The sequence below is a fragment of the Tympanuchus pallidicinctus genome, unplaced genomic scaffold (assembly GCF_026119805.1).
Source record: "Tympanuchus pallidicinctus isolate F22 unplaced genomic scaffold, pur_lepc_1.0 scaffold6, whole genome shotgun sequence".
Lineage (NCBI taxonomy): Eukaryota > Metazoa > Chordata > Aves > Galliformes > Phasianidae > Tympanuchus > Tympanuchus pallidicinctus.
Genome location: NW_026294780.1, coordinates 20,501,574 through 20,514,119, shown reverse-complemented (window position 1 = coordinate 20,514,119; position 12,546 = coordinate 20,501,574). Strand labels below are relative to the sequence as shown.

At 62.1% G+C, this 12,546-nt stretch overlaps 1 protein-coding gene across 1 annotated transcript; it reads right to left on the bottom strand.

The window, feature by feature from the left end:
- Window positions 1-8,122: 8,122 nt before the first annotated feature.
- On the bottom strand, window positions 8,123-11,874 carry ZIC5 (Zic family member 5). Its single transcript, XM_052705933.1, has 2 exons — window positions 10,432-11,874; window positions 8,123-9,132 (listed from the first exon to the last, which is right to left on the bottom strand). Exons 1-2 carry the CDS (start codon window positions 11,570-11,572, stop codon window positions 8,681-8,683), a joined length of 1,593 nt encoding a protein of 530 aa, XP_052561893.1. The 5' UTR covers window positions 11,573-11,874; the 3' UTR covers window positions 8,123-8,680.
- Between the last annotated feature and the right edge of the window lie 672 nt (window positions 11,875-12,546).

Here is a 12,546-nt window from a genome sequence, read left to right as displayed (position 1 = left end):
ACAGCAATACAGATTTGGCTTGTCAGCATAGCAGATCATGTTATAATTTCTGTGTTCGCAGACAGACTTGACGTTTCAGTAGTACTTGGCTGAAAGATGCCATCCAGATAGCTGAGTGTCAGCTGCACTGAAGTGTAGCCTGTGACCGGTTTCTGGCCCTGCTCAGCTATGTACAATACTCCCCACCACTCTGCCTCTGCCACAGCACCCCCCGAGTCAATGACAGCTGCAGGCAAACAGCATCCCTCAGCAAGGCAGAACTGCAAGTCCTCAGGAGTCTGTGTATGAATACATGTGGGGTGCATAAGGGATTGCTAATGCATTGCATGCCCCCAGGGATCGTTTAAATAAATTGGTGACATCAGCAAGAAGGAACTGGGTGTCACCCTCACCATCGAGACCCGTTAGCTAAGTGTGATTGCACCAAAACCTGCAAACCTTCCTCAAACTGAAGAACACTCACACAGCACACTGCAGAATTTGTTTGTACACGTGTGCTGCACCCCTTCATGCTTGTAAGGATTTCTTTAACATGGCAGGTGAGGGAGCCCTGTGGCTCCTGGTGCACAGTGCACCTGTAAACCTGGTCATCCTTCATGTCACCATACTCTCATGTCACCGCACAAGTGTCCCCAGTGTCACCGGGGAGCTCCCCTCAACACCGTGGCCTTGCCAGCCCACATCTGGGCTGCCCTGTGCCTGGCCCTGCTCTGTCACAGCACTGGGCAGAGGGCAGGTCACAGCCATGCTTCTGGCAGCCCAAGGTGGGCCCAGGCTGGGCAGTGCAGTGTGATTTGACCCTGACTTTTCTGAAACTCAGAGTTATGGTTTTAACAGGATGCTCCTTCTCATAGCCTCCCTCCCCTCCTTTTAATCTGATGGACCCTACAAATGGGCACCCTGCAGTTCTTAGCTCCTGGCAGATAGGCAAGTGTGACAGAGAGCCTCGGTCAGAGCAAGACCAGGTGATGAAAATAAAGTGGGTGCCATGAAGCAGGCTGCTCCTTGACAGTGTATCTGCTGCCAAAGGGACACTGCTGGTGCACCACAGCCCAGTCTTCCTGTCCTTGGAGAGCTGCGAGGACATGATCTGAGGGTGTCAGCGTGAGACTGATGCCAGTGCGGAAGGCAGAGCATGTCCACTGGCTGCAATTGTAGCAATGGCCTTTCTCTGGGGCTGACACAAAGCAAAACTGCGGCAGCCGAGGAGAGAACAAACTGCTTTACGGCAACTTGCTCCACTGGAATGGTTATAAAATGCTGCAGAATCCTGCTCACCTGCCTTTTTCACTGCCACTATGAACACTTGGTGCTCTCTGCGGCTCTGTGGTTGGCCTCAGGATCTTCCCATTCCCTGCTCACCATCCAGGAGCAGCCTCACAGAGGTTGCATGGACCCAGCCCCAAATCCCAGCTCAGTGCTGCTGGTGGGCTGGTGCCCTGGGCACTGTCAGCAGGTATCATGGAGAGGGAGTGCCCCATGCACAACCAGAGAACTGGCATGGTCTGCATCCTCTTAGGGATGAAACAATGAACACATCCAGCACCTGAACCTACAGAGAGGAACGCATGTCCCAACAAAGAAAACGGGAAGAAAGTTCTCAGTAAAACCCTCTTACTGGTACCATAGGAAGCAACTCGAGGCTCCCACTGACCACACTTCTAATGGAGACTTTTCCTTTGGGGGATAAAGGCTCCCAGGGCCACCCCAGGGCTGTGCAGTGTGGTAGTGACACTGGGCTTCCACAAACTGCTCTGGAAGACATCACAACCCAAAGGCTGGAGGGAGGGGAGGAGGGTCAGGCTTGGAGTGAAGGCAGCAAGCCTATCCCAGGGCCGAGACCCCGGCTGAGCTGAATCAGTCTGTGTTCGTTTGTGGCTTAAAAGGGGAGTTCTGCGTTACTGTGGAAAGTCTGCGCTTTTGTGGGATTCAAATATTGCTTAATTAGGTGTTGTCTCTTAGCGGAATGAAAAGAGGGCTTTTATTTCATCTTACTTTACCGTTTTAATTTACTCCCTTTGTGTTTAATAACTAGGTAGGACACGTTAGCAGCAGCTGTACCACATTTTGCAGTACTTTCACCGCCGACAGCCGTGCAGCCCCAAACTTCGGCCCCCATCCTCCACCCGAGTGGCGACGGGGAAGAGTCCCAGCAGCCCCTCCGGCTCCAGGAGGGTCCCGCCGAACCCAACTCTCCTCTCCCGGCTCCAGAGGCTGCCAGGCGGGGCGCTGCGGGTGAGACGGGACGGGATGGGCGTAGGGAGCTCGCCCTTAGGCAGCCCCCGGCCGCACCCCCCGGTCCGGGCTGAGTGGGTACATTTGAGTTCCTCGGCCTCAGGCAGCAGGCGGGGCCGTTCGCGCCCACCAGCTCGCGTTTGCCGTCGGAGCCACGCGATGCGCGTCCCCTCCGCTTAACTACTGAAAATAAGTCGCAAAGCTCGATCGATTCCAGCCGCCGTTCTCCCCGCGCCAAGTCCCGGCCACCTGTTGTACTTTTCCCCCGTTGTTACAGCCTGTTTGAGGACGCGCAGACCGCGGCGGCCCGTCTCGCGGCTCCCGAGAGCCCGACCACGCGCAGGGACAAGCGGGGAGTCCCGGCTGTTTGCGGGGGGGCTCCCCACGCCCATCTCACTTCTTCCTTCCCCAAAAGGAAACCCTCTGCCTTCTGTCCCACTCGACCCAGGCCCAGCCCGGCTCCGGGAGGTCGCCCCGCACTGCAGCGCTCTCTCCGCAGCCCCCGGTCTCTCCCTTTGTCCCAGGGCGGATGACCCACTTCCTTTTCTCCCCTTTCCCGCTCCCCTCCGTCCCCGCCTCCGCCCCGGGAGCCGCCGCCGGCCCCGCTCCTCCGCGGCAGGCTCGGGGCGGGGGGGCCGCTGGGCCGGGGGGGCCGCGCCGTGTTTGTTTTCTTTCCCCCCCACCCCCCACCCCCCCTACCCGCCCCGATCTCTAGATTAAGACGTGAAGATTACACTTTTATTGTGGCGGCCGAATAATACCACGAGTCAACACAGACGGCAAACAAAAGTGCTTGTAGTACATGGCCAACCCCGCTGGGAACCGGGCTGCGGGCTGCTGCAAAAATCAAGCTCTTCACTGCTAATTACAAATAAATGATGATGTGCTCACTAAGTAATTGATTTAATGAAGTTCCTATGAAACTATTAAAACCGGGTAGAGGTCAGCGCGGAGACGCCCCAGAGCGCCCATTGAGGGATGTTTAACTCCGCCAATCTCCTCGGAAAGACATCGGGGCTAATAGGTGAAGTCACAGCTGTTCCGGCTGACTTTTGCTGCAGCGGCCTCCCCGAGCCCGGCCCGAGGACACGGCCGGCCGGGCGGACCCCAGGCACAACCACGCGAGCCCCATCCCCTACCCGGGGGCGGCCGCCGCCCCCCATCCCGTCCCGTCCCGTCGGGGCCGCGCTGGGTACTCACTTGCTCGACCCGGCCGGCCGCCCGCACCTCGGCCGTCCCCGGCCCGATTAACGAGGGGGGGGAGCGGAGCTCTGAACTTGTGCCTACTGCTGCGGGGCGGCCGGAATTCCACCCCCCGGGCCAGGCCCCCCCTTCCTCCCGCCCGCCCGCACTTCTTCGAGAAACCGAAGCTGGGACGCAGGTAGGGTGCTGGGAGGATTTGGCAGGGCGCCTGGAAGGGGATGTGTGCCCATTGCTACTTGAAGGGTTTTCTTGTTTGAAAGGCCGGCCGGGGCCCCGGGACGGGCTGTGTGAAAGAAGGAGGAGGAGGAGGAGGAGAGGAGGGGGGAACACAGACATTAAAAAGAAGAAGAAAAAAATAAAACTAAAAAAAATCCGGCGATTGGATTTCCCGGCCCCGCGCCCGGCTCTCCCCCCTCGGCCCTCTCTCCGCCGCCGCCAGGTGCCCCCGGCACGGCCCCGCGCGGGGGGGCGGCGGTCCCGGCCTGGCAGCCGGGAGGGGGGGGGGGGGAGAGAGAGTCCTTCTTCACCTGCGCGGGGAGCCCCCGAGCCGGGAGAGCTGCAGTCACTGCCCATGGGGTAGGGGGGGAGCCGGCAGCCCCCAGCACACAGCCCCCCGACGGCGGGGTCCGGAGACTTGGGGGGTGCCCGAACCTGTCCCGTTATCCCCGCAAAATCAGCGCGAGGCACCATTTGCTCGCAGGATTTCGGGGAACGGCCGCTGATCTTTTTTTTTCTTTTCTTTTTTTAAATACATTTTTCGATTTGGTTTTTTTTTTTTTCGGGATTGGGATGGGATAGGAAACGATTAATTTGAAACAACGAAGCTCGCCCGCCCCTCGTTTGCCAGCCAGGCTACGGGGCGGCATCGGGCTGAACGCTTCGTGAAGGGCCTTGTGCCTTCGAAAACCCCCTTTTCCCAGCGTCGTTCAGCGTCCGACAGCCGCTGTTGGGGCTCCTTTCTCAGCGGTGCCCACGGGCAGGGAAAGCCCTTCAGGCTGAGCGAACTTCTTTCTGCGGGGTCGGCTTCCACCTCCCGTGTCAGACGCGCGCTCACGGGACGGCAGGACGGGCGCAGCCCCAAAGCAAACGGCGGCCCCGAGGCACAAACGGCGCATTGTGCCGCGGCTCCCCCCGCTGCCCGCTGCCCGCTCCCCGCCCGGTGGGTGCTGCCCGCGGCCGGGCGCTGCCGTTCCGCTCCCGAACCATTGTCTGCGAGTGATGCCACGCGGTCAAAGGGAGAGGGGAGGGCGCTTGTTTCCAGGCTCCCGAGACAAACGAGTCCGCCTTTCATCCTTTAAGACGAGGTTTAAATGTCACCTCCACGTCTTTCACGGACGGGGGCGACCCTTCAAAGCTCTCCGTAATAAACGGCCCTTATTAAACGCGTCCCCGCCTGGGAAAAGCCGAGGGCCGAGGGGCCGGGCCCGAGCCGTACGCGCCGTCGGGGCCCCGGAGCGGGGGCTGCGGGCCGGGCCGAGCCGCCGCTTTTTGTGGCGTCTGCGAGTCTGGGGCGGGCGGTGCCGGGGTGCGGGCTGCATGCTAAGGGATCCCGCGGGCGGCCCGGCAAAGGAGAACAAATCGCTGACAAAGGAGGGCCCTTCCAGCCCAGCGCCGTCGTTAGGGCAACCAGCGGGCATTCGCCCCATAATAAGTTCCACTTCAAAGGGTCCCCCATTCAGCGGGGGCCGCGCCGCACTTTTATGAAGTCGGCGCTTTTTCACGCGGCGGAATCATCTGTTTGGTTATTTTTCATCGTGTTTATTTTGCGCCATTCACCCAGCACTCGTATTAAATAAACACGGGACAATCGCTCTGCAAATAACGGGGCTGAGGTGGGAAATAAGGGGGGGAAAGAGGAGGGCGGGAGGGGGGGCATCGCCCCGCGTGCGTGTGTTTGTTTACGGCCGAAAATACGGAGGAAGGGGGGAAGGAGGGCAGAAATATGGGGGGTTCCGATGAAGCCGAAAGCTGCCGGCGCTAACGCGGCGTGACACCAAGGGTCGCCGCAACTGTATCTTAATAGAGTGTCGCGAATCGCGGTGCACCGCTCCGAACGCGGCCGTTCCGCTGCGCTCATCGCCATGGCGATGCCCGAGCCGTGGGGATCGGCGGGACGGCGGCGAGGCTGCGGGGCCGTGCGGGAACGTGGGGAGGGGGTACGGGTGTGTGCATGTGTGTGTGTGCGGGTAGGTGCGTGATCGTGCCGGTGGTTGTATAGGTGAGCGCTGCTATGCGAGTGCTATGCGAGGGCACACCTCACCGTCTTTCCCTCGCCCCATACCGTCTCGGTCCTCCCCGTCAGTCCCCCATCTTCTCGCAGCATCCGGGCACAGGGCTGGCTGACGAAAGGAGCACGTCTTTCCTATGCTGCCGGTCTGCGCTGTGTCACCGACGGGCTCCGGGCCAGGCCCGGCCGCTGCCGCAGCGCTCCTAACGCGCCGGGGTTGGCCGAGCGCCTTTGGGTGCGGAGCCGGGGACGGTGCGCATAGGACACGGGAACACGGAGACACGGGGACACGGGAACACGGGGACACGGGGACACGGGGAGGGGAAACGCGTTGTGTGCTCCATGCAGGGCGCTGCCCATTGTCCGACGGCTTTTATCTTTTATATTTCCCATGAATGATTCATGCCTCTGTGGCTTTGTGTCTCTCTCCTTTCACCAGAAACTTCATTAGGAGAGCTAAGTTTTCCCATTGACGGGAGCCTCATTTGGGAGCTCTCTTCTGCTCCTCGCGTTGGTCATTGTCACAGTGCCGCTCGGGGCCGCTCCCCGCAACCTGCTGCACCGCGCCGCGTCGAGGTGGGGCTGTTCCTGGTGTTCTGACCGCTCGTCTTCGAGCATAGAGGCATCCGATGGGGGGAAAAAAAAGAAAAAAGAAAAAAAATAGAAATAATAGCAACAAAAAATCCTAGGTTTGTTGCAGTCATATATTAAAATTTAAAGATTAAAAAAAAAAAAAAAAAAGGAAAGGAAAGGAAAAAGAGAAAAAGAGAAAAAGAGAAAAAGTGTCTCCCTTCGGCTCTGCGTGGCACTGCGCCCGGGACAGCGCTGAGGCTGTGGGAGGGCACGGCCGGGAAGATCTCGATTTATTAGGAGCATAACTATTCCTGACGATTATTATCATTATCGTGATCATTCTCGTCGAAATATTCACAATGAATTTATCGGTGTAAAGCCGCGATTTTGCTGTTCCGGGAGATAACAGAGGAGAATCGGTGCCGGACCTCCCGCCGTGTTACCCCCGCACCTCGAGTCGCCTGCGGGGTCCCTCGTGGGAGTGGGACGCGGAGCCGCGGGGGGAGGGGAGGAGAGTACGGGCGGGGAGGGAAAGCATCGCCCCTCTCAGCCCCCCCAGCCGTGTCAGTGCCCACCTGCAGAGCAGCACTTCGGGCTGTCAGCGAGCTGTGCGTGACGCGTGGGAACGCGCCGCTCAGTCACCGTGCGGGGGGACCTTTCCTGCCTTTCTTTTTTTTTTTTAATGGGGCTTACAGAGACCGGTTATCATTTTTGTTAATTGCCGTTCTTTTATTCGGGAGGTACCGGTGTCACGGAACGGGGGCAGGGCCGTGACCCTCCGCTCAGCGGCGGGGAGATGCGCAGACACCAAGAACTCCGTTTGCAAACAGCGCGAGGATCGATAGAGGAAAGGTCCGCGCCCCATCTCGCCGGCTGCTATGGGTTCAAACCGGCTTTGAAAAAAAGCCATTCTTAAAAATAATAATAATGATTAAAAATATATTTTTTAAAAAATCGTATCAATTGAGCAAAAACAGTTTTCTCTTCCGTTTCTCCGCTTCTCCGTTTGCCTTAAAGCGACGCCCGCTCCTTTCAGCCCAGCACAGCGCAGCAACGCAGAGCCAACGCGGAAATCCCGAAGCACCGCGTTCTGTCCCGGCGGTGCCGCACTGTGCGTGGGGGAGGGCGAGGGGGGGAGATCAGAGCCGGGTCTGGTAGCGGACAACGGGGAGGTGATGGGTGGATCCAGAGCGCAGCGCCGCACAGCGCACCCGCAGCCGGTGTGAGCCACGCAGCTCCGCGCTCCGGCAGGAAAGATAAAAAAAAATAATAATTTTTAAAAAAGGAAACGAGGATTGGGGGGGTAAGAGAGGGGTGTGGGGGGGTGATGTCAGAAAAGAAATTGATTCCGCCGTACAAAAGAATCGCGTTTGCGTACACGTTACCGACAATGATAAAACCAAACAAATTTCACGCACCAAACACATTTCCACAAGCCCTCGGGGGGGGGAACGCGGGGAGATCCGGCCCCCCCTCCCTTCCCCCCCTCCCCGCAGAGGTGCGGGCGGGGCTGCAAACCCCCCCATAGACCACAGACACGAAACAAAACGAGAGGTGCCAACCCCCCAGTGCTGCCGGTGCGCGCTGTCGGGGCTGCAGCGGGGGGAGGGGGGCTGAGCCGGGGGAACAGCACCTGCCCCAGCGGGACGGGAAGCATCGCTATCATCGGCTCCCGCGTTCTTGCTGGTATTTTTTCCCAATTGCAGCGAATGTATCGCAGCGTCATCCCCGGTGTCAGACGGCAGCGGGTCTCTGTCACTCCCCGGTGTTTTGAGGGAGCCGTAGGCACAGAGAAGGCGGAGGAGCGGTACCGAAAACCGCATCTTTTCTCCCTACAGCCGTGATACAGCCGAAGGAGAGAGGTACCGACCGGGTCGGCTGGAACCGGCGGCTCAGAGGGGAAAGAGAATTACACAGAGCTGCACTGCAGGAGGCAAAAAACGGCGTTTATTTTGCGGCATTCAGCATCTCCCCAAGCCGGCTGCGGGGCCGGCAGCGCTGCTGCATTCGGCCGCAAACCTGTCCCCCCCCCCTCCCCCCTCACCCGGCTGTGGGGGCTGCGATGAGGCTGGGAGGGAGCGGCTGGAGCCGCTTCTCCCGGGCCGGGGGGGCGGCTCAGGAGGCACAGGGCTGGGGGGGCTTAGAGGATGAGAGGGTCTCGGCTGGGATGGAAAATGAAGGGAGCTCGTGGATGGGGTGGAGCCGTGCCCGCTCGTAACTTGCGTGCCAACCCCCGCCCCCCTCCAATAGCTGCCTGAGCCCGGGGCACCTCCTGACCCCACACCCCTGCGGTGGGTGGCACAGTCCGGCGTGATCCATCCGTACCGAAATGGGACACAACCGTCCGAGTCTCTTTAATTAAATTAGTGCCCGTACAAACACCATAGGGTTTCGTACACGGAATAAATAGCGCGAGTCAAACCTGACGGCTTTCCCGCAGCCCTAGGGGGCGGCCCGGCCTCCCGAGGTCCTGCGGGGCCCGTCCCCCTCGGAACCCGGCGAGGCGGAGCGGCTGGGAGGGCTGCGCGGCCGCCTTCCCCCCCCGGCCTGGCAGACGTACCACTCGCTGAGGTCGGTGACCGGAGGGGACAGGGCGGCGGCGCGGGCGCGGGGAGGCTCGGGTGGGAGCTCGGCGCCGGGGGGCAAAGGGCCGTCGGGGGATCCCGGCGCGGCGTAGCCCGGGGGGGCGGGCGGAGGAGAAGGAGGAGGCGATTTGCAGTGGATCTTCATGTGCTTGCGCAGGGAGCTGGGATGCGTGTAGGACTTGTCGCAGCCGCGGATCTTGCAGTAGTACGGCTTGTCGCTGGTGTGGACGTGGGAGTGCTTCTTTCTGTCGCTGCTGTTGGCGAACTTCCTGTCGCAGCCGTCGAATTCGCATTTAAAGGGCTTCTCCCCTGCCGGCAAACAGCAAGCTGCTGGTTAAAGCCCGGTCCCGCATTCCCCCCGACCCGGCGGCAGCTCCGTACCGTCATCTACACCCAGCCACCCAGGGATGCTGTGGAGACCAAAAATGAAAACCAAAACCAAAAGAAACATAAAATCCAACCGCTGACCTCCAGGCAGGCCTCCAGCTCGTTTGCTCGCGGCAAACCCTTCATTAGGACTCTAACGACCGAACCCACACAATGCACAGCAGCATAACCTCCTCGAGTGTAGTCCCCCCCGTCCTCCCTGTCCCCCCCCCCAGCACAGCACTGCAGGTTGGGAACGGAGTTAGCATCTCTCTGGGCACAAAGGTCAAGGCATCACCCCATGCCATCCCACATCAGGGCAGCAAGCGGACCCTTCTCCCCTTTGCACCAGGGGATGCTCTTCACCACAGTACAGTGGTTTTATATTGGTGCCATCACGCTGTTTCTATAAGAACACAGCCCTCCGCTGCCCACCACCAAATCGGGGGCTGTGCACCCCTCGAGGGGCCGGGGGAGAGGGAACCCTCTTCCCCGGCCCCTCGAGGGGGGCACAGCCCATAGAGAACTGAGTGCAAGCTGCAACCCCTCCCCCTCTCTTCCCCCCTCCCCCCCCCCCCCCGCCCGCCCACTCCAAATCAGATAAACAACGCATAAATCAATGAAACTCTGCTTTCCCAAAGTGTCCTCTGAGGAATAGCAGTTGTCCGCCTCCGTAAATCCCAGCTTCGTTGAGAAATGAAAAATAACGGAAAAGAGGGGGGGGGGAAAAAGGGTGGGGGGGGAAGGAAAAAGAAAAAGCTCTGAATGCTGCTCGTACGCAGCCCAAAAGGTCTCCCAAACCGAAGTTTCCTCAAATAGAGAAGAGCCGCTTCCCGAGAGCCCCGACGGGGCGGTCCCGGCGGAGAGCAGCGGGAGAAGCGAAGCCTCCGTTGTGCCCCGACGGCTCCGTCCGTCCTCAACCCGCTCCGCCTCGGGGCTGCCGCTGCGGGCGGAGCGGTGCTGTCGAAAGGGGGGGGGGTTAGGGTTAGGGGGGGTTGGTACGAGGAGGGGATTGGGGAGGAGGGGGGGGCGGACGAGCACGTGCGCGTCCTTGTGTCCGTGCGTCTGTGTGTCGGGGCGCGCCGTCGGATTACTTATTCATGACAAAGTCACATGTCCGACGGCACGTAGGGAAAGCGGGAGGGGGGGGGGGGGGAACAAGAAAAAAAAAAAAAAAAAAAAAAAAAGAGGACGGAAAAGGAAGAAAATAGGCGAGGCAGGGAGGGGCGGAGGCACACCCACCTGTGTGAGTCCGTTTGTGGATCTTGAGGTTTTCGGACCTAGCGAAGACTTTGCCGCAACCGGGGAAGGGGCAGGGGAAGGGCTTCTCGCCCGTGTGCACGCGGATGTGGTTGATGAGTTTGTACTTGGCCTTGAAGGGCTTGCCCTCGCGGGGACACTCCTCCCAGTGGCACACGTGGCTGCTTTGCTCGGGCCCGCCGACGTGCTCCACGGTGACATGGCCCACCAGCTCCGGCATGGTGCTGAATGTTTTGGAGCAGGGCGTCCCTCCGCCCGGCGGCGGCTCGCCGTCGATCCACTTGCAGATGAGCTCCTGCTTGATGGGCGGCCGCATGTAGCGCAGGAAAGCGCCCGCCGCCCCTACGGGCCCGCCCGGGGTTGGCGGCTGCCCGCGGCCCGCTCCCAGGCCCAGCCCGCCGGAGCCGTAGCCCTGCAGCGCCGCGGGACCGTAGTGCGGCTCGGCGCGGCCGTACGGCTCCGGCCGCATCTGCCCGTTGAGCGGCGGCGGCGGCGGCGGGAAGGCGGCGGGGTGCGCGCCGTCGGCGGGGCCGTAGGTGCCGGCGGCCGAGATGAAAACGCCGTGGGGCGGCGGGGGCGGGAGGCGCGGGGGGGCCCCGTGCGCGGCGGCTGCGGCGGCGGCGGCGGCGACGGCGGCGGCGGCGGCGGCGGAGGAGGGCAGGTCCCGGCGGGGGAGGAAGTCGCGTCCCGCCGCCCCCCCCGTCGGGCAGCCCGGCAGCGCGGCGGCGGGCGGCGCGTAGGCGACGGCTGTGCTGGCGGCTGCGGCGGCGGCGGCGGCGGCGGCTGCGGGCGCGGCGAAGGCGGCGGCGGCGGCGGTGAGCGCCTCGGGGGCGAGCTGGAGCGCGGCGGGCTGCGCCATGTGCTCGGGGCCGAGCGGCGTCAGCGCGCCGCCGGGCTCCGCGTCCCCGGGGTGCGGGTGGGCCGCGCGGGGGGGGTGGCCGTGCGGGGCCCCCGGCCCCGGGAAGCGCGTCATGTGCGGGTGCGGATGGGGCTGAGCCGCTGCCAAATCCGCTAATCTCGGGGTCGGGTTCCTCTTGCTCAAAGGGGGCTCCATAAGGACACGGCCGGGCCCATCTACGTTGGCTGTTGTTATTTTTTTCCCTCTGCCCGCCTTCAAAAACATGTATATATTAAGCGGCTCTTTAACTTCTTTTGTCTGCGCTCCTAACTCCGCGTATCCCCGGCCCCGCTCCGTCCTCCAGCGATTGGCAGAGCGCTCCCCACATTTGAGCTGCACAGTGGGAAATACGGTTCGGACATGGCACCGGAGGGATTGGACGGCTCCCGATGATTGGCAGCGGCCGCCGCCGCGCCATTGGCTCCCTTTCAGGCCGCGGCTCAGCGGGGATCCGCCCCCGCCGCCCCCCGCGCCCCCCCGGAGCCGCACTCGCAAAACTTCGCGCGGGGCCCGACGGGGCGCCCCTGGACCCCACGCACGGGGAGGGGGAGCGTCCGCCGTGGCTCGGGGCCGGGCTTTCCGGGTGCGGGGTGGGCTTCGAAGGGCCGCGGTGCTCCTTCTGCCGCGTGCGTTGTCGCGGCCGATGCCGGTGACTGAAGGCGCTGCCGGCGGAAGGCAGCCAACGTTTTCCTAAAAAGAAGGCGGCGGGAGGAGAGAGAGGAGGAGGGGGGATTCCTTTCCTTTAGAAAAGAGCTGAGAGCGCAGCGGCGGGTAGGCACGCGGCGCACGGGATGGAGGAGGATGGGGAGTCCGTGCCCGGAGCCCGCGGCGCCCCCTGTGCCGCCCTATCCAAGCGGAGGGCTCTGAGGCAGGGGGTGTCCCCGGCTGCCCTCCCCAACTTCCACCCAAGCCCTATTTCAGCCACGGGGAAACTGACACAAAGCGATGCCACAGCCGCAGCGGAACGATGCCCCGCAAAGCTTCGAGATGGGGGTGCTGTCGTCGGTGGAGGGAGAGGGCAAAGGATACGGGGAAGCACCGGGAGAGCCGCCCCACGGTGCCCACTGCGGGTGCGATGTCCGCGTCGTTGTGTCCCCACGTCCTTCTGCTCTGTCCCCGTGGGAACCGCGTCCTCCCCCTCCCCCCCCCCCCTTAAGCCGGGCTCCGACGGTGCACGTCGCGGGTCGGCCCCACTCCCC